The 20,924-nt window shown below is 29.2% G+C and overlaps 3 protein-coding genes across 5 annotated transcripts in view; 2 read left to right on the forward strand and 1 right to left on the reverse strand.

The window, feature by feature from the left end:
• Positions 1-3,360, reverse strand: part of Gbeta13F (guanine nucleotide-binding protein subunit beta-1) — a 28,801-nt gene extending 25,441 nt beyond the window's left edge. Inside the window, exon 1 of one of the 2 annotated variants that reach the window (XM_087157914.1) lies at positions 3,056-3,360. The gene's annotated coding sequence lies outside the window, so the exon portion shown is untranslated. Of the gene's footprint in view, positions 1-3,027 lie in introns of both variants that reach the window. The other variant, XM_087157915.1, reaches the window with a different exon arrangement.
• A 76-nt stretch (positions 3,361-3,436) lies between these two features.
• Positions 3,437-20,924, forward strand: part of Tango6 (transport and golgi organization 6) — a 47,296-nt gene continuing 29,808 nt past the window's right edge. The window contains exons 1-7 of one of the 2 annotated variants that reach the window (XM_071177933.2): positions 3,437-3,576; positions 6,910-6,989; positions 12,256-12,866; positions 15,305-15,371; positions 15,707-15,861; positions 17,737-17,866; positions 19,259-19,380. In XM_071177933.2, coding sequence (XP_071034034.1) covers positions 6,920-6,989; positions 12,256-12,866; positions 15,305-15,371; positions 15,707-15,861; positions 17,737-17,866; positions 19,259-19,380 — 1,155 coding nt within the window. In that variant the 5' untranslated portion in view covers positions 3,437-3,576; positions 6,910-6,919. Of the gene's footprint in view, positions 3,577-4,865; positions 5,023-6,909; positions 6,990-12,255; positions 12,867-15,304; positions 15,372-15,706; positions 15,862-17,736; positions 17,867-19,258; positions 19,381-20,924 lie in introns of those variants that run through there. The other variant, XM_071177932.2, reaches the window with a different exon arrangement.
• On the forward strand, positions 3,495-4,639 carry LOC107455873 (citramalyl-CoA lyase, mitochondrial). Its single transcript, XM_016073595.4, has one exon. The coding sequence runs from the start codon at positions 3,495-3,497 to the stop codon at positions 4,539-4,541; it is 1,047 nt and encodes a 348-aa protein (XP_015929081.3). The 3' UTR covers positions 4,542-4,639.

A 20,924-nucleotide genomic window follows, 5' to 3' on the forward strand; every position in this document is an offset into this window, starting at 1 on the left:
TAAAAATTTAGACATGATTTGAGAAAATTAAAAATTATTAAAAAATAAACACAAAATTATGGTTTAATCGTTTCCTACGGGATACCAAAATAGAGTTTAAAGAAAAAGTATTTTGTGAAACTACCGTTTTTCCAAAAGTTGAATTTGTGAAGGTACTACTAAACGGTAGTAAATTTAGCTTGGACAGACCCCTGCCTTGAACTCATAGCCAATCCCCGGGCAAACATCCACATGTTTTTTTCTTCTATTTAAATTTTGAAGTTTAAATTCTATTAGGTAACTTGGAAATTGTAGTTAGCACAATATCATGATACAGAAACATCCCCAGCCACTATGTACATAATTTAAATAAAAAACAAATTAAAAACAAACTGGACAATGGTATAATTGTGATTACAGTTGGTATGAAAAGGTGTACCCCAACATGAAAATATCTTCTAAGATACAAATTGGAATATTTCAACTTCATACATGTATTCTTTTCAAAAATCACCAAGCAAGAGAACAACTTTGCTTTTTCTTTGTTCGTCACAAATCCTTTGTAATACGGTCAAGGACACACATAAGTAATTGGTAATTAACCCTTTCATTATAGCAGTCTTTTTCGCTAAAATAACTTCATTGAACAGTTTACCATGTCGCGAAGTGTGCATATTGCATGTTAGTAAACTGATGCTCAGATTTTCTTGTTTTGATTGACTAGCAAAATGTATTAAGCAGGCTTAAAGTGGCACTCTAGTACAGGGTGCAGTTTGGAATAATTATCAAACAGACGCCACCTATGAACGGCACTATTACACGCAGTTCATCACGTGGATGCAAGCTAATTATGACGCTCGAAATGAAAGAGTTAAAGCACACAGTAAACAGAATTTGGTGAAAAGTCTGTATTGTGATCTGCCAAGCCAACTAAAATTTTCAAGCTGCCAAATGAATTTTACACTTGCAACTAAAAGAAAAATGCAGACGTTTGCTCAGGAGGCTACCAGTATACCCTTTGAATCGGTCCTGTTTTTTTAAATTTTTATTATTAGTTCCTTGCAGGCCACTGCCAAAACTTGGCGATTTTTCAGTTGCAGATCAGAAACGGAAATCTTCCCTTATTGACATGAAAGAATGAATTTAATGTAGACGCAGCTTATATGCAAGAAGATATGTTAATGTAAATAACGAAATAATGCAAATTGTGAATAAAGCTAGCTATAATATAGAAAAAATAACTTTATATTAAGTACAATGTTACAATGACTTATAAATTTTCACTTAAATGGGCTGCCTGTTTACACATCAAATGCAATCCTAACAGATAGAAATTACTCATGAATCTAACCGTCATTTTTGGTGGTTAATAACTATCTATGAAAATATATCACATTTCAAACTGCGATTCTATTCTAACTGCGATTTGACAATAGAATAAATAGTACTTCCTATTGCAAATAGATATAATAACCACGAACAGTTAAAATTTAAATTGCATAAGCAGGGATCTGTCCAGGCCGAATTTACTACCGTTTAGCGGTACCTTCACAAATTCAATTTTAGGTAAAACGGTAGTTTCACAAATTCAACTTTGGAAAAACGGTAGTTTCACAAAATACTTTTTCTTAAAATTTTATTTTTGTATCCCTTAAGAAACGATAAATCTATATTTTCACCATGTTTTTGTGTTGACTTTTTAATATAATTTTTAATTTTTCACAAATTATGTCAAAATTTTCACAAAATAGGTACCTTTCAGAAAAACCTAGACAGACCCCTGATAAGGCCGAAACAACAAATTTATCATCAATACCTAAGGCAAAAACCTATGCAACCCAACTCTGATAATGTTAGAATATGATCAAATCTATTAAAAATAAATTATTTATCTTTATATACAAAGTGCTATGTTACCTTTGACTGCAATTTAAAATGCTTCAGAAGTACAACAACCAAATTTGTTTTTTTAAAAAATGAGATTATTGACAAACACTACATATAATGAATTTCTTATTTGATGTTTATTGATTAGTTCCATAAATATTTATTAATATTAAATCAATTTAACTGTTTTTATAGATCACTGGAAATCTTATTTAATATATTTTAAGTGATCTATGAAAATGTTTTTTAAAAAAAGAATAAAGATGCTATCATACAGCCCTGTTACGCCCAAAACAATATTCAAACAAACAAATGAACATGGTTAAGTGTTCTATACATAAATGTTAATATAGAATTACACAATTCCTTAAAATAGAATACTGTAATGAAAATCAATTGATAGTTTTTAATGTGTACCATGATCAATTAGTGTATTATGATTATAAAGAATAAAACAGAATAGAAGATAAAATGTAAACAAAACAAAATTTGAATCAAAATTTATAGTAACAGATTGTGTCCTTGTATGATAAAGGGTACATTTAATTCACAAGTGTTTAAATTTAATCAAATCTCAAATCGCATGCAACGTAATTAAATCAATATACTTATTCGTAATCGATAGTATTAGAGTAAGATAGTATATTTGCAGCAATCATAAAACAATAAATAAATCCCAAAGGTAAAAATCTAATATGTTTACACCTGTTCAATGACAATGTAAAATTCAGTAAATTTTAAGCATATTTTTCTCAGAATCGCAACGGAATGTACGTGTTTAAGCATTTCTTTTGATATATTAAATAGAGTACAGTTACATAATAAACGAATAAAGAACATAAGAATGCAAATTACTATGTGTATATTTTTATAACGTAAGCCTAGTTGTCAAATGTATCAAGATTAGCATAAATATTGTATTTATGGCAATAATAATATCTGAAAGCAATGATCTGAAACAACTCAATCAAGAATTACTTCGAGTATTTGATATAATAAGCGATTTAAAACATTAATTATCAAAAATTTAATTGTTGGTCATATCGATTAAGGCTACACATAGCTAGGCCTCTTCTATAACTATCATTGCAGAGTGATATAAATAACTTTGATTGCTATAAGTATTAATAAATATGTCCACATGGTATAAATAAGTCATACCTGGTGCAAGATATGATAAGAAACCTACTTTTCTAAGAAATTATAAGTAACACCGGCTGATCCGCCAGAGATCTGGTATGTTATCTGACCCTGGCGGCTCCGCTATTGAACCAATCGGTGTAACATAAAGTGTCTTATTGCAACAATTGCATTCACTTGCCGTTGTTGAACACTTTTTTCACAACCGATTTTTGGAAATAATATTATCGTGCATTCACCGGCGTTTCTATATTTACTAGAAATGAATGTTTGGATGGAAAATTTCCTTTACTTTGTAGTTACACACATTCCAAAACTTCGACGGACAGAGGGTGCGGTTCTCCTGCGCGCAATGAGGTAACCCCGTAGCTAAAGGAGGTACCCATCACTAGCGCATGGGCAGTGTACCAGGGTCATAAACGCCATATTTGTTATGTGGACATTGTCTACTGTATTGTTGATAAATAAATAACTTCCTGTAAGTGTTTATGTGTGTGTGTTGTGCAGTGAACAAAATGATGCATCTGTGCTTTAAATTGTTTGGTATCCAGAAATCTCTCACTGTGGGAGGTAAGATTCTATTTTATACGCCTTTTGTTCGAACTTTTTACGCAAACTCACAGTTAAAGATTAGAGATTCTATTCGGCCAAGAAGAGCGATGCTTTACGTTCCTGGTCATGATCAGAAAAAAATTGGAAAACTTAATAGCATCAATGTAGATTGCGCTGTGCTCGATTGTGAAGATGGGGTTGCGGCAAATATGAAAGCCGATGCTCGTCGAAATATTTGCGAAATGTTACAAACTTTTAATTTTGGAAAGACAGATTGTGCAGTTAGAATTAATTCAGTTGAAAGTGGATTAGCTGAGGAGGATTTGATTGCTATTTTAAAAAATAACAAACTTCCTGATACACTTGTGGTTCCTAAACTTGATAATCCTAGTCAATTGATGTGGCTGAACGATGTGCTAAGATCACATTTACAACCTAAAAAAGAATTCAAAGTGCTGAACTTATTATTTTTAGTAGAAAGTGCTATTAGCTTATTAAATTTGCGGTCTCTTTGTGCAAAAGCCATGGAACTATCTCAGGAAGGTTTTTTTCGTTTGGAAGGTTTGATCTTTGGAGCAGATGATTTTTGTGCTGATATTGGTGCTAACCGCAGTTCTGATAGCCGTGAGCTTGTAACTTCACGACAAATGTTTGTGATTTATGCTAAAGCATTTAAAATTCAAGCAATTGATATGGTTCATATAAACTATAAAGACTTAGATAGTCTTAAAAAATATTCAGAAGAAGGTGCTAACATGGGATTTACTGGTAAACAAGTTATACACCCAATGCAAGTCCCTGTAGTACAAAAGGCTTTCTCGCCATCAGAGGAAAAGATTGAATGGGCTACAGAACTAATTAAATTGTTTAAAATACATCAAAGTGAAGGCAAAGGAGCTTTTATTTTTCGTGGAAATGTAATTGATAAGCCCTTATTACTCCAAGCCGAATACATTATCAAAATGTCGGACACAAATAAATAACGAACCAATATTTTTACTACAAAAGTATTTTCTATATCAATATATTGTTTGATACATTCTACGTTGCTGTTAATTTCAATAAAGATATATTTTTCCAATTGTGCTACTGCTTTATTAAATTATATTTATGAATGAACAAAAACTGCAGATGGTGCTCCTGTTGCTAACCGTTAAGAAAGGGATTCGAAAAAATCACCTGTAGTGAGAATAACCCTTACAAAAGCAGTTTGCGCATGCGTTCTTTTTTATGTGATGCATAAACCGCATTCAGCGCGAATGAATACTGTGAAAATTTTACGTAATAATTTGCAGCGCATATGCTGTGTTGTTCATAAGTTGCTTAGCCAGGAAAAGGCATAAGATCATACTTCAGCGAAATTTGAAGTTAACTGTATCTGCGGAGTCCATCGTTATTCTGTCATATTTGTTTACAAAATTCTGCAATATCTTCTACATGTCTAAAGTTTAGTTTTATTGCTTGGTATGCCTGTAAAATTTTATTAGTAATAATTTGCTTTTTCTTATTTAGCCTTTCTTTTTTAGAGTACATCAAATTACTGATCAACAAAGCTTTAAACACTGTGATCCCATGTTGTGTAATGAGTAAAGCACGAGAGTTTTTATCGTTTCTTTAAAATTCAGCTCTTGGCTTTTTCAACTACTATAAATTATCATCTTTGAACATGTGAAGAAGCATATTAAGCATTGTTTCATTAAATTAGAATAAGCAACTTGAAATTATTTAGTAACATAACAAATGTAGAAGGCATAGTTTCAGTTTGCCTAGAATGATTTGAAATTAATTTTCATTAGTTGCTTGACCATTTTAAAGTGAGAATATGTTTTGTTTATAAGCTGTTATCGAGGGTGCATATTGATGTGAAATGTAACCTCATTTCTTTACTAAACGATTAGTTTTTATATGCATTACCATTAATGGCTCTTAGTAACCATTTGTTTCATGAGAGTTATAGTTATAATTGCTTAGAGCTGTATATGTACCTTATAATAATAAAAAATAATAACAAGATATAAATAATAAAACATAAAATCAATTTGGAGTTTGTTCAGAGATCTATAGAATTGAAAAATATTATTCCAATTTTTTTTTATTCTTTTAACTTTATTTGAAATTAGAACCATACATTTCTACAAATAACTGCACAGGTATTTTAAAAACGACAATTGCAGATATACTTTAGATATGGGCTATTTTTTTGTTTGCCATAGATATGTTGCCCTTTAACAGCTTTTTCTTCTCTTAGCAGTTTTGTTCTGCTGCTTGTTCTAAACAATACTGGTAAATAGGGAAGCTAGATAACAATGATCGATGTTGAAAATAATGAAAGATCAAGGAAGAAAAGTGAAACGAATTTTATTCAAAATGACAGAAGACTAAATTTTTTCCTAAATACTCGAGATTCGCGCATTTTGAAATTGATTAATAGAGTGCACGATCTTCTCGCATTATTCTTTTTTGAATGCTAGAAAAGAAAAAAATGAGTGAGATTCTCGCGCTGTAGTGAAAACACTGGGAAACAAGAATAGCGTATTTATTCATAAAATTATCTAAATAAAAATTTATTTCTGGCAATTTTTTAAATAAAATATTATAAATTTAAGAATTGTCTAAGCTTACTTAATGCGTAATGCATTAAAAGTGATACATTTCTAAGTTGTATTATTTAAAATATGTCAATTGAAATTATTAAAAATATAAGTGATTTTGTTTTCATTATTCGTCTGAAATGAATATTCTGTGTTGAGCAGTATAGGCTAAATACCTAATATTTGTATGTTGCATCTCTAATTTAGTAGCAGCAATTGTTGAGCAGAATCTTATATCTAATTACAATTTAGAAACTTCTTGAAAAGGTTTTTAGCAAATTTTGCCTTATTTGCGCATATTCACCAAAGCAGGACCCTGGTTGAAAGAATGTGACTTAACGTTTATTTTGTATTCACAAATTATGAATAGTTTTTTCACAATTTTACAAAAACAGGACCTTTTACAAAATGTCTGGATAGACCCCTGACAACAGACTGAGGAAAAAAAAATTTCTGTCTCTGACCGGAATAAAAACCTTAACAGTGACCCCAGACTCCTACTTAAATAGATATGCCTCGTTGCCATAGTTACTGCTATGGGTCCAAACAAATATCTATAGGAGTTCTTACTTTAAAAAAACTATAGTCAATGTTCATATGAGTTTTTAATTTTATAGTAGTTTAAATTTTATTGTTTTCTAATCTATGCTATTAATTTGTGTGTGACTTAATTTAAATGTACAATTTGTTTACAAAAAAACTGTTTTACAGAAAGTTATTATTTTATATCACAATATTTATATTGATTTTTATATTTTAGCTTAAAAAGGATGAATGGTGAAAGTACTGTTCAGAAGATATGCAATTGCTTAGATGCTTTATTATGTGAGGCGAATTCAGGTAAATAGTTTTATTTTATTCTATGATGAAAGTTCCAACCATAGTTGTGCTTTTGCTGGAGCTCTAGATTTTCTCATCCTTCGGAGCTTTTTTAGTTTTTTAATAGTTATTTAATTTTTTAGGTATTAATACTCATTTACTGTGTATTATATACTGTCATGTATAGTCGTATACTATATTTAGTCATATACTGTGTACTATATTACAAATGTGATTTGAATTAAATTTGTAATTTTTGATGTTTTATTGATGTTTTTTTATTATTTTTTAATGTTCCTTTTTATAGTAAAAGTTTCAAATAAAAACCTAAAACTAAAAAACATTTAAATTTAAAAAAATTGCCGGGCTTGCGCATCATAAATTTTTTGACTCTGAATCACCTGATTAAAACTTTTGGGAATCAAATTTTTTATTTAATCATACAGTAGATAGATTGTAAATATAAAATACCACAACATGTAAATATGACACTTTATGAAGTGAAATGAAGACAGCAGAAAGGGCTCAAAACTGAGACACACATTGCAGAGCAATTTATGTTTGGAATATGTGATGTTGATTTAATAGTCTGTCCATAATCTTGTTACAGACCTTTAAACATTGATTATTATGATCATGTTTTATAGATAATATTGAATTAATTTATTTAAATGAAAAAAAAAGTCTCTGAATAAACATTTCTTTTTATTTTCATTTCAAATTTTTATTTTTGAACAGCCCCAATTCATGGTGTGTAGCGTTTTTTAAAAGTGCTTATTTTCGATATTCATTTCTTAAAAGCCCTAAAAGGTGCTTTTTTCATTGAGTGTTTTTGAAAAGTGCTTTGTTTTCCCTCTTCGAAGATGAGATTTTTTTTTTTTTGCCATGTTGATTTTTGCCTCGTATTATGCCAAAGCCTGCTTTTCACATTGTTCTATTCAAAGTTTTTATAATTCATTCAACAATCTATTTCGGTTACCGTTGGTCCATAGCATATGAAAGCTCCGATAATTTTACATGTTTGATGAAATAGTTGCAAGTCCGCGTGTGTGTCTACTGAACTAGGGTCCGGTGAGATTATTGCACTCTTATGTGCAACTAAGTTCGAGTATATGTTCTATGTATGTACTATTTTCGAGATATTCTCCATTTCAGGCTTCCTTTTCTCACCCTCTGATATCAAACCGAAAAATCTCTTGATCATTTTATGATGGCTAATATAATCAAGAAAAGAGTTCATTGTCAGAATCAAGTTTTTTTATCATGATCATGTAAAGTCTTAGAAAATTATTTTGCATTTTGTTTATGCATGTAGTACTTAAAAGGTGAATTTTTTTTTGTTGAGCAATTTGGCTACGCACCATGCAATTGCTTTCGGTTGATACAAGAACAGAGATGGAAATTAAGAACTATTAAGAAATGTGTCCTTGGCAGATCACATTTTTGTTAGTCCATTTTCATATCCCTTTTATTAGTTTTTTTTTTATAAATAAAAGGTTAATTTAAATTTAAAAAAAAATTGCAATATGATGAATGTGTGATCATGAAATTTGCAACTTAAGCTTTTTTATTCTTGTATGCTTGTTATTGCTCCAATAATCAAAACCTCTTTCTATGATTTTAATTTTCGATGTAGACCTGCAGAATATTATTTATGTATAAAATCTTGTTGTAGAACATAGGATGCAGTACTGTTCTAGTTGCAAACTTATCAGATTTTATTTTCTGTATGATTTTCTTTTCATGTAACTTTCCATTTAAGTGACAAGAGTTTTTTTTGTTTTTTGTATACATTAGATTTAACTCTTTAAAGCTTTCATACATAATTATGTTAGTATTCTATGATGCAATAATAATTGTATTATTAACTATGTAAATAAAAGAATATTTTTTCTATTTTCCGTATGCTCTCTGTAAAATGTTATTAGCAGTTCAATATCTTTTATTACTTAGATATTAAAAGTTGGTGGATTTGCAGCATATTGAAAGTTAATGATTAAAAAATAAGTAAACACGGTGAAAATTATATTGAATTATCCGAGTTCTCCTTATAAATAATAAAGGGCAGGGTGCTTTCCTACAGAAAAGGTCACTTAGAGTTTGGGTAGGGCATTCACTCACTACTGTTAAAATGTACCAAAATGTGTAATATTCTTTAATAACTGAATTTTATCCTTAACTTTTAAATTACCCTCATAAACTATTTTATGTGTAAATTTCACATAGTAATTCTTACTCATTCTCAAAATAACAGAAAAATTTGAAGCTTTTAACAAATAATTAAAGATAAGCTAAAAGGCAATCTCCGTGAATAAATATTTAAAAAAAAGCCAAACTAACAAAAACGTATTAACTGATAAACAATTTAAAAGCTTTTTTTTTATGTCTTAAACAGAAAATTATTCGAAAATAAACATTTAAAGGTGCATTTTTAAATAAAGGGTATTTATTTGAAATAAAAGGGTAAAAATCACTAAAAATACTTATTAATATAGAGTAAATGATGTGTGAATATCTTTGGGGCTGAATAATATGAGAAACACTATTTAATTAGACAGCACCAAAGTCTTACTAAAATAAGGAAATGAAATCAAAATTAAATAATTATCAATAATTAAATATATCTGAAGTGGACTTTTCATTAAATTAGATGGTTAAAAAAAACCTTTTCCTGAAAAACTAAAATGGCAGTATTTTTAAAGGATGAAGACACTTATTTTTACAGAAATGTTTATACATTTTTATCATTTGGGGACCAGTGACCTAAGTATTAGACATGTAATATTTTACCATAAAGTATATATATAATATATATATATATATAGTATATAATATATATATAGCATATATATAATATATATAGCATATATATAATATATATATTTGCATCCTAAATTTGTTACAGCGTTCCATATATTTCTAAATATAGATTTGTGTACGCTAACCTACTACAATAATAGAAAAGACACTTACAGTTTTTGATATTTTTAAAAATTTCTCAAGAATTATTTAGAGGATTATTTTGTGAATTTAGAGGTATTTAGATGATGCGATTTCTCATATTTATTCATCAATTTTAAAACTTTCAGAAATTTGTGAGACCTGTAATTTTAAAACAAGTATTTTTTAACCCCTTATGCCTGAAAATATAGCAATAAGCTTGTAACTTGCATCAATTACTATAGTTGTTGTTTGCATTAATTGTATAAAATTTCATAAACTTAGCTCAAAAATTAAAGGACATTTTTATATTAAAAAAATTTTTTTTTTGTTGCTATAACTTTAAAAATGTTAAAGCAAATTTTTGGTGCAATTTTCAATTAATAACAAAATTATTGTAAAATTTGAAGAAAAAAATCATTAAAAATTACACTAGATATGTGTTTTTAAAGTAGTTCTTTCATAGTTCTGAAAATTTTTTAAAAAAATAATAATTTTGTAGTGATTTGTATTTAGTAACTAATAAAAAAAAATTGATTTGAATATCTTGAACGATGAGGGTTTTTCACAAATTTTATTGTTACCTAGAAACAAGTTTTATTGTTAAACAAGAGTTATTAAAAATGAACACCGATGTGCTAGATCATCTCCAATAAAAATACGTTTTCTTTCCTTATACCATTACTTTTCGCTGTACGGATGATTATTGTATGGTATTATCAGTTATAAAAATATTTCTAAAGATTCAGCATAAAATTTGTGGAAAACCCCTTATCATTTCTAACTTTTTCTAAAAAAAGTACTTAAAAAATTGCTAGGAACTTTTTAAATTATCAAGTTATTTAAATCAGACTTTTTTTTATAGAATAAAATTTTTTTTCTTACATTTTTCCGCTCATGTGCAGTATGGAAGAACTACTTTAAATGCTTTTTCTTTGTCATCTTATGCAATTTTTAATGACTTTTTGTCAAAAATTTAAGATAATTTTGCAATTAATTATTAACTGCTGCAGAAATTTTGTTTTATTTTATTGAATATTCTTAAAATTATAGTGAAAAGTAAATAAAGAACATAAGACAAAAAGGCATTTTTTTAATAAAAATATCATTGTCTCCATAAATAAGCTAGGTTTACGAAATTTTGTGCAATGATTGCAAATAACAACCAAAGTAACCAACATAGATTGCAAGCTCGTTGTTTCATTTTCTGACAAATGATTTTCAAAAATACTTGTTTTTGTTTGTAAATTATTTCCAGTCTCTCAAACCTCTGAAAGTTTTAAATTTTATTGATAAGTGTAAAAAGAATGCCTCTAAAGTTACAAAATAGTCTCCTAAGTATTTTTTAAGAAATTTAAAAAGAAAAAAATGTCAAAAACTCTTTCGTTATTGTAGGATAGCGTGAAAGCAAAGATTATTTTTCATTCTTCTTAAAATTTTCTTCATATTCAAAACCCTGTGTATATGAAATAACATTTTCCTATAACAATGTATTTATTAAACATATACCATCATGCTTTGTATGACATTGGATAAATTTTGCAACGCAGATCCTGCGTAGCTCTCTCCGAATTTTTTCCATATTCAAGTTGTCAAAATTTGTTTGACTTAGGTTTTTTTTTGAAGTATCCAATCCATCTCATAGTTTTTAATGTTATTCTAATTTTTATTTGCTAAAAAAGTTGTTTGCTATTTAAAATAATTCTGTAAGGAAAAGCAAACTGTAACAGTGAATAATAGAAAACTTAAATAATAATGTTCGACTCGTAATATTCCAACTATTATTGTTACAGTACTTGAACCAGCCTTCCTAAATTGTTCTATTACCCAAATATACGTAATAGAAGACTTAAATAATAATATTTGACTCATAATATTTCGAAATATTGCAGCCATAATTGTTACACTATTTAGAACCAGTTTTCCTAATTTGTTTTATTACTCAGCCATCCTAAATTGTCTATTACAAAAAGTTTCTTATTAAGACATTTATTTAAATCTGGGTGGCCTAAATTAAATGGGAAAAGAGGAAAATGTCTCCAATCTGTAGTGATTAAATAGATGAAAATGTTTGAATTTTTAATGTGCTGCGGACAGTTTTGAGGACTGCAAGTGCGTTTCATTGGTTGCGTGCCTCAAAATACCCACTCATGTCTCTAAAAATATTCAATTTAACTTGAACTAGCGTTCTGAAATGAAAACATAATTTGCAAGTTTTTGAGTTCTTCACATAAATTAGTATATAAGGCATCTCCCTACTTCTAAAAGTTCTTGTTTTATTCTCAGAAAAACATTAGTTTTTCTCTATATTTTTTTAAAACTTTTGTAACTGAAATTTTTATTACAGAAATTGAAACAAACATAAAAGTATGCAGTGACAGAGATGCAATTTATCTTGAATTAAGAAGAAAAGTTCACGTAACTTTAGAAAGAATAGAAATATACCCAGAGATAAAGGCAATTGTGATAAAATTTGTACAAACATGCTATGGAAAGAAATGCTGCTGCGACCATCTCACGTTCTTGCAGATGTGTTTGGTACTGTTGAGACTTTTGCAAAAAGCCCTTTCACAGGAAGAAGCTGATTCCTGTTCATCCAAGAGCCATGGAGGATGTAAAATGTTTATGCCCAGAGGGCTGCTCAGCATTTCCCAACAGCAAGTTTTAAAGAAATGTTTCCAGTTCATTGTTGGACTTGGGATTTTGCCCAACCTCCTACGAGGCATTGGCATTCCTTTGAGTCGCAGACTTCAGCATGCAAATATCTTTGAAAATTTCATTGTTGATTCAACATATTACCAAAAACATGTGCAGCTGGTTATATGCTTGGAGACTTTGCTCGATTGTTTAGAATGCGATGCCATGCAGAGCATTTTGTTTAGGTATCACGGAACTGATTTGTTTGCTACATTGCTACAGTTATGCCATGCACCTATAAAGAAGATAGAGAAAGATCAGGTAAATACTTTCAGACTGTAAAAATTTTAACTTATTTTCCTTGTTCACTTTAACTACAAAAAATTCTTTTATTTGGATTTGTATATACAATTCAAGAGCTTAGTTAACTTACGTGTCAACTTCTTAAGTAACATTTAATGGTTGTGAACCCAAAGGGTTAATTTTGGATTTTAAGTTAACACAGAGAAAAAAAGTATGTTGTACATGATATTCCATTTGCATACCAGATTTTAATATATCGTCATCCGGTCTTATGATTACTTCTTGCGGCATCAATCCCATACCTGCCAAGTCTCCTGTTTTTTAACGAAGACTCCTGTATTTTACAACTATCTTCTATTTACCTGTATATTCTCAAATTTCTCCATATTTGTTAAAGAAATTTTTAAAAAAATAATAATTTGACAATTAAATATCCACTGATGACAAAAAATACTTCTTATTCCTCTACAGATGGTTCTATTACCAGTACTGCAGTATATTGAGTGTTATCAGAATTGTTTAAGTCAAGCCGTGATGGCTCAGGAGATGGCACGTTCGTCTTGCAATGACGTGAACCGGATTCGAATCCCAACGCTCCAAGGAAATAAGTCCTCCACAAAGGCAAATTTCAACCAATACTTGATCCAGGAGATCCCTTATCTTCTGGATTGGGTTCAAAATTACAAGTTACTAGGCTACAGAGTTGAACATCAGTAGTCGTAGACCCAAAATTGAATCGATTATTAAAATCTCCGTTATTTTATTTCTCCAATGTTGGCAGGTATGCAATCCTAACAACGAAGTCTGGATATTTTGGATCAAATGACATACAATAATAACCATATGCAGTGTGTAGAAAAAGTGCACACTTGTCTTTTATAAATGAATCTACAAACTTGTCTCAAGGAGATTCTGCTCAATGTATAATTGTAAATATTTTTAATTTCTTTATACTTTCCTTAATAAAAATTATTATGGAATCATCATTACACGAGAGGAATATTAAAATCAAATGCATTAAAAGTCTGATGAATTAAAATTAAATATGAACTATTTCCAATATTATGGTTAAAAAAGTAAACTCTGCACGAAAGCATGACATATATTCTTTACATATTAATGAAGTAAGGAATTTTGTTTCCAAATTTACCCTTAAAATGTCACTCTACATTTAATATGATTTATTGTTATGGTAATACAGTCAAACCCCGCTATAGTGAACACAGTTTATAGTGAACTCCTGGATATAGTGAACAAAATGTTCGGTCCCGTGCCTTGCTATACACATATAATGTTATTTTTTGTGGATATAGTGAACCAATAAAGGGAGGAAGTTGGATACAATGAACTTTTTTCTGTCTGCGACTGATTTTTCTTCTTCATTTTTTTGTAATAATTTTGAAATTTCTACTTCAAAATAAATACATACACCGATTTTTAAAACCATCTATAGAGGGGAATGTAACGATAAGCATTTTTTCTTGTTTGCTTCTTTTATCTCACTTTCCCATCCCTAAACAAACCAAGCAGATATTTCCAACCCAGGCAGATGATGATGCACCTGTAAGATGTCAGTGGGATCAATATGCATTTTTTGTCATAGGAAATGAGTCATTATTGGCCACTAATGGCTACTAAAGGGTTGGCCACTAATGTTGTTGATAAGGCCCTCATTTCAACTCCTTTTTACACTCAGTTCAGTTTAAAAAAAGCCTGCAAACGAGTTTCTCAAATTTAACTATGTCGAGCAATAAACGTAAAACGGTCTTCATGGATGATAAAATGGGCATAATCAGAAAAAATGGAAGATGGATGCAATCAAGCTGATATTTGCAGAGAATATAAACTACCCAAATCTGCAGTTTGTAACATATGAATATGAATAGGCAGTTAATAATTTCTGCTCATGAAACAAGTTCAGATGCCAGAAAAAAGTTGAGAAAAGCAGATCACAAGGATGTTGAAGAAGCATTACTGAAGTGATTCAGCATTAGAAGAAGCTGCAATATCCCAGTATCTAAACAGATGTCGATGAATTTGCTAAGCGATTTTATGATACTACTTTTATGTCCTAAAATATGTCAGGTTAGACTGGTTTATAAAGCGGAATAACAGAAATTCAGGAAAGTGTTTCCATATCTGATGTTGAGGATTGCTCATCAGCTAGAGATTAAAAATTTTTTTTTGTACACAAGAAAAAGAGTAATTCAAAAGTAACACATTTTTTGCTACTACATAATATTTTTCATGAATTTGAATATTTATATGAATAATGTGCAATAAAAGAGAGGATTTAAGGAAACATTAGTAAAATTGCCTGCTTAACGGATATAGTGAACTCCCGGTTATAGTGAACCGAAATGTCGGTCCCTTGAAGGTTCTCTATATCGGGGTTTGACTGTAGTTCTTATTTAATTTACTTACTTAAAAATTAATACCCATTATTATTATTTTAGATGACTGCTGTAAAATCTCCACCATCTGATAAAATTGAGTTCAGATCAATGCTTGCTGCCATTAGAGGTATTTTTTGGCAATTTTTTTAAACACTTTTTAAATATTTATATTATTTTATGATATGTTTAAGCTTATTTATTTTATTTCTATTTTCCATAAACATGTACATTCCCTTTTCCGTTATAATTATTAATACATTAATATTTAGTTCTTGTTCCGTTGTGTTAAATTGATTTAATCGTAATATTTGTGATAAGAAAATAATTAAAGTTATTATTCAAACACTATTTTCTGAAATTAATAATTTGTTTTATTTATTCATTCTGGAAAATAAAGTGAATTACTTGGTTATTTGCATTTTTTTAAAGGAGTTAATTAATATTTTTATTGTGAAATTTCAGATAATTCAAATCACACAGAGTGTGAAGTTATAACACTGATGCTCCTGCACAGAGTTCATTTTACTCATCGCTTGGAGAAATTTCTCAATCTAATCAGCCCATCTTTGTTGATATGGGAATTGATCCTTTTTCAAGGAATTCCCATGAGAAGTGATGTATGAAATATATCTTTATTTATTTATACATTTTTTATTTTTTTACTCTAGCTGATTGTTTTGATGCTCCATTTCAAGAGAAGTCATATTTAAATAAATTTATTTATTAAAATATGACTACTCTTGATAAGTATTTTTATCCTTAAATTTTATAAGTCTATTTTATATGAGTTTTTACTTTATGCTTTGATGTGGAATAGCCATGCAACTACTATTGATCTTCTGATAAAAAGAAGAATAAAGGTTTGTAGTTTCATTTAATTAATCTGTTTAGATGTTGTTGTATTTGATTTACATCGCACTAGAGATTCACAATGGACTGTTGGCGACAGTGTGGGAAACATCCCTGAGTGGGGATGATCTGAAGACATGCCATCAAAATTTCGATCCTCTGCAGAGGGGATGGCGTCCCCGCTTGGTAGCCCCATAACCTGCATGTGAAGTTGAGCACTTTACGATTGAACAGTTTAATGAGGACCAATACCAAACACCCTCGGCCCCTACACAGACTAATCCAAGTGGTCACCTGCGCGCACACTGAGCCAGTGATGCTTGACTTCGCTGATCTGCTTAATGATCAGTCCATTGCGAGACAACCTGTTTAGAAGCATCTTATTTTATAAATTTGCCTTGATCAGATTCAAAATGTTTGAATAATATGCTATCATTGAAACAGTCCATGAGGATTTTTTATTTAAAAAAAATATTCAAAATTGATTTAATAATGATAAGAGTTTGTAGTTAGGGACTGAAAATTCTAAACTTACCGGTTTTACTAGATAATTAAACTATATATTGCATTATGCTTTTTTACTTTGCTCTCTATGTTAAATAATAATAAAAACAGAAATTAAAATACATACGTAATGTTTTTACAAAATCCATTTGTCATTAAAAACCTCAGATTTAATATTTTAGTAATTGTATATAAACATCTTTAAATTATATTGCACATTATATTTTTGTTGTAAATTACAAGTCTCTTGAACTCTGTTGTTATAAATATTTACTGCCCAATAGAGTTTTATATTGATAAGAGCAATATGAAGTTACAAAACAATGAGCTCACAAAAATGAAAATCAACAATAAGCCTCAAGCATTGCAAGTTCCTGCCTGCACTTGGACTATTAATACCATGGATTCAGAGCAATGTTGCAATAGTCAAACTAGAATGGCAAAGTGTTAAGTTCCTGAAGGTAGGAGTTATCATAAAACTGCAATGCGATAAGTTAGTGAAAGCATACCACTGTCTGTTGCAGCTGGCAACAATATATTGCAACAAAAATAGTATGCGTGAATAGACAATCTTTAGTTGTTCATTCCATTACTTTGATCTCCTTCAGCTATTGTACAATTAAATTTATTACAGGTAATTTATGATTTGTCTAAAGTAAGAACTCCCCTAGCCATTCGCCTGGACCTATGGCAGTGACTATGGTAGCGAGATATAATTATTTCAAGTAGGGGTGTGGAGTCTCTGTTTAGTGAGCGAGAGAAAGGGAATCTTTTTCTTTGGTCTATTGTATTAGCCCTTGAGTGAAGAGAAGCCCCTTCCCTGAGATGCACTATTCTTGTTTCCATACCAGCAGACTGCTTCAGACTTTGTGGCGAGGGATGAGTTCATACCCTAGACAAACTATAATTTACGATTGCTCGTTTCATTTTGTGTTTTAAATACATAACTGAACTACTAAGAAATTTTTTTTTGTTATGATAGAGAAATAAATATTTCAACTAGGCAAAAAATTGCAGCAGGCTGATTTCTCTGTTTACTGTTATGAAAAATCTATTACTTTGATTCTAATGTTTTTAGCAACATGTTATAACTACCTCTAGTTTTGAACTTCTTAAGTGATTCATGTTTATTTTTTTAGATTTCAGAAATAGCAATGACTAGATGCCCTGGTTGGATGAGAAAAATATGTAACCAAATGTTGACAGATTTAATACTACAGAGTCAAGGAATTAATTCATTAGTGCAAGCTGTTTTGGATAAAGCTTTTGGTAATTTTATTTTACATGAAAATAGCTTCTCTAATTTTATTTAATTTTTTGAATCTGTTTTAATTTGCTATTTGACATAAAATATTACTTTAAAATATACTATTTGAAGAGTTTGTTGACTGTGTGCCTTAAGCAAATAATATGTTTGACTCTAATAAAACAGAAAATTAACAGCAAACATAGTAAAATAAGACAATTAAAATTTACACAGTGAATTGATATCCTAAACATATATTGATAATCATCATAAACTCTTAAGTTAACAGTTTTTGATATGCATCTTTAAACGCCACCACTATTTATTACCTCATTTTCTGAGGGAAAGGTCACTATCCTATTTGCAATATTTTGTGACTTTATCAGCACTTTCAAAACCTTTGTTTATTATTTTTTTTATTGTTACACATATTTTGATGGTCATATCTTTTTCAATTTTTTATTATTGTGGAAAGAATAGACTCTAAATATAACTTTTTTCCTTAAAAATTCGGCATTAATTGTTCAAAAAGTGTTACATTCAACTTATAAATCTTAAATGAATGCGTTATTTTGAAATAAATAATTTATCATTTATTTATATTTCTCATTAATTACATTAAAAATTCAAATTTGTTTGTCCATAGTTATTTTTAAATATGTTTTAAGATGGCTCATTTTTTAAAATTTGTTATTTATTTACTTTTACATTTTGCAAATATTTTTGTCATAATATTATGTTAGTAGGGTCAATCTAGAAAGAAATTGAGTTAATTTATAGATTCTGGAAAAAATTTGAATCGTTAATAACAAACTTGTTTAAAAAATTCAAGTTTTAAAAAAAATATTTTTCGCAAATTGCCAAGCTTTAATGTTTTGAAATCCTAAGCATGATTTTACTACAAAATCTTGTTAATCTTAAATGATTGATTAATATTCCTGTTTTCTTACATTTTTACAATTCAGAGGGTAGTTTTCATATGTGTCAATTGCAAAAATACGCTCAACAGGATCTTGGTTTTTGATGAAAATTATTTTAAAAAACTTGATTTTCTCTAGAAAAATGTTGGATTTATTTCCTGCGAACGAAACTGTATGGTGGGTAGCTTAATTTTCTGTGTTAATGCTAATTCTATGTTGAAAATGAAATTTTTTGTTGTCATGGTTGTTTTTTTTGTTTAGAATTTTGTTGCAATGTGTTTTTTTATTTGTTTTGAACCAACATTAAGAAAAGTGCAAAATCAATTCACAGTTTTTTTTAGATATTTGTTTCAAACATTTGCATTTTCCATACTGATTTAGAATAAGCACCAAACAGCAAAATGGATGCTTTAAAGTACCCGTAATGCACTTTTTCCATAAAACTTAGTTTTTATTTATTTATAAATATTTTTCCAAATATTTTTATTAAATTAGATAGTGATGTGGATAGTGGGAAAGTTGATTCTAAGCAAATGGAAGCTGTTGCTCATCTCATTACTCTTAATTGTGTTCGACATCTCTCTCTTGAGAATTATATGCAAAGATTGTCTAAACAGGTATGTATTCTGTGTAATTTTCTACTAATTAAAACAATGTTTCTTACATTGATGTTAACATTAAAAAAATGTTATTAATCAAAATATTTAACTTGTTTAGTTTTTAGAACATCTTAAACCCTTCACGGTTATTACCTTCTTTAGGTATTTCTAAGCACCTTAATAATTTTTCCTCTATCTCTGTTTGCATCAGACTTACTTTATATTGCTACTAATTTTATTACTTTGTTATATCATTAGTGTTTAGGATAGTGTAGAAAAATTCCATTATGTCAGTCCTAACAAATTTAGATAAAAAATGTCATCCATCACTTTGTTAGGTACGCATGCGAAAAAAAAACAAAGCAATTTAATTATAGTTCGATTAAGCATGTGACTTTAGGAACTATTTAAGTGCTTTTATAATAATCTAAACTTAATTCTTAAATTTTAATTGAAAAGATGCTGGTGCAACATATAAACAGAAACTACTTTGTTCGTTGCTATTTTTATATTTAAGCCTATTACTTATAAAATGAATGCATATTTTATTTTAAAATTAATGTATTTAATGGTATGCAAACAAAAACAACAGGTTGGAAAACAAACAAATTTTTAGCATATTTTTTTAGTAGATATTACGTTACTGTGTGTAATTTAGAAAGTCAGAAACGCGATTCTCTAGCAGAAAATGAAGAGTATTTTAAGATATGTGTGTTAGCAAGAAAGAACTTCATCAGGGGACACACTACCTGCCAACACACAAGAGTCTTTCTGTCATCAGTGGTAATACCAAAAAAATGACTGTGTCCGAGGCCCCATAATGGATGTATAGGTTCTGAAGCATATAGATTGCAACACTTTTTAGAATGTTTGCTCATTATAGGTTTTTTGCTTTATTTTTCAAGATTTTCAAAAGGGGTCAGCACTTGACATATTTCTAAAGTTTTCTTAATGATTTGGCAATTTATATTTTATTTTGATTTGGTTATTCAAACTGTAACTTTATCTTTATTTATTTTTCTTATATGTGGGCGTTTCATTATTAAGTCTTACTCTGTGTACCTTAAAATTGTGTTTGCATGCCATTAATTTTTCATCACATCTACATTTCAATTTTTCTAATTGCTTTTTGTTATTTCTTTATCCATTATGGGACTTCGAGGCACAGTCAGTTTTTAGTATTAATTACCACTGTCGACAGAACGGCTGCCGTGTGTTGGCAGGCAGTGTCCCCCCCCCCCCGATGAAGTACTTTCTTGCTAACACACATATCTTATAGAGTATTGTGTTTCTGACTTTCTAAATTAAAATAAAATAAATTTGGTTTCAGCTGCTTTTAGCGCTTTTCCATTTTGATTTATTATTTTAAATGTTATTTACTTATTTTGTCTTTTTCTGAATTTGTGTAAATCAGTTTCATTCTTTGATTAGATTACTGTGTGTATTAATGTCATTTATTATGTTGGCTTTTTCTCCTGCAAAGTCTGGTTATCAGATGAATTTATTATTTCATAACCCAGCATTCAAAATTACAATATTGATAATAATTTTAAAAAAAAGTA

This window comes from Parasteatoda tepidariorum, chromosome 2, assembly GCF_982258835.1.
Source record: "Parasteatoda tepidariorum strain Cologne lab strain chromosome 2, Ptep-v5.0, whole genome shotgun sequence".
NCBI lineage: Eukaryota > Metazoa > Arthropoda > Arachnida > Araneae > Theridiidae > Parasteatoda > Parasteatoda tepidariorum.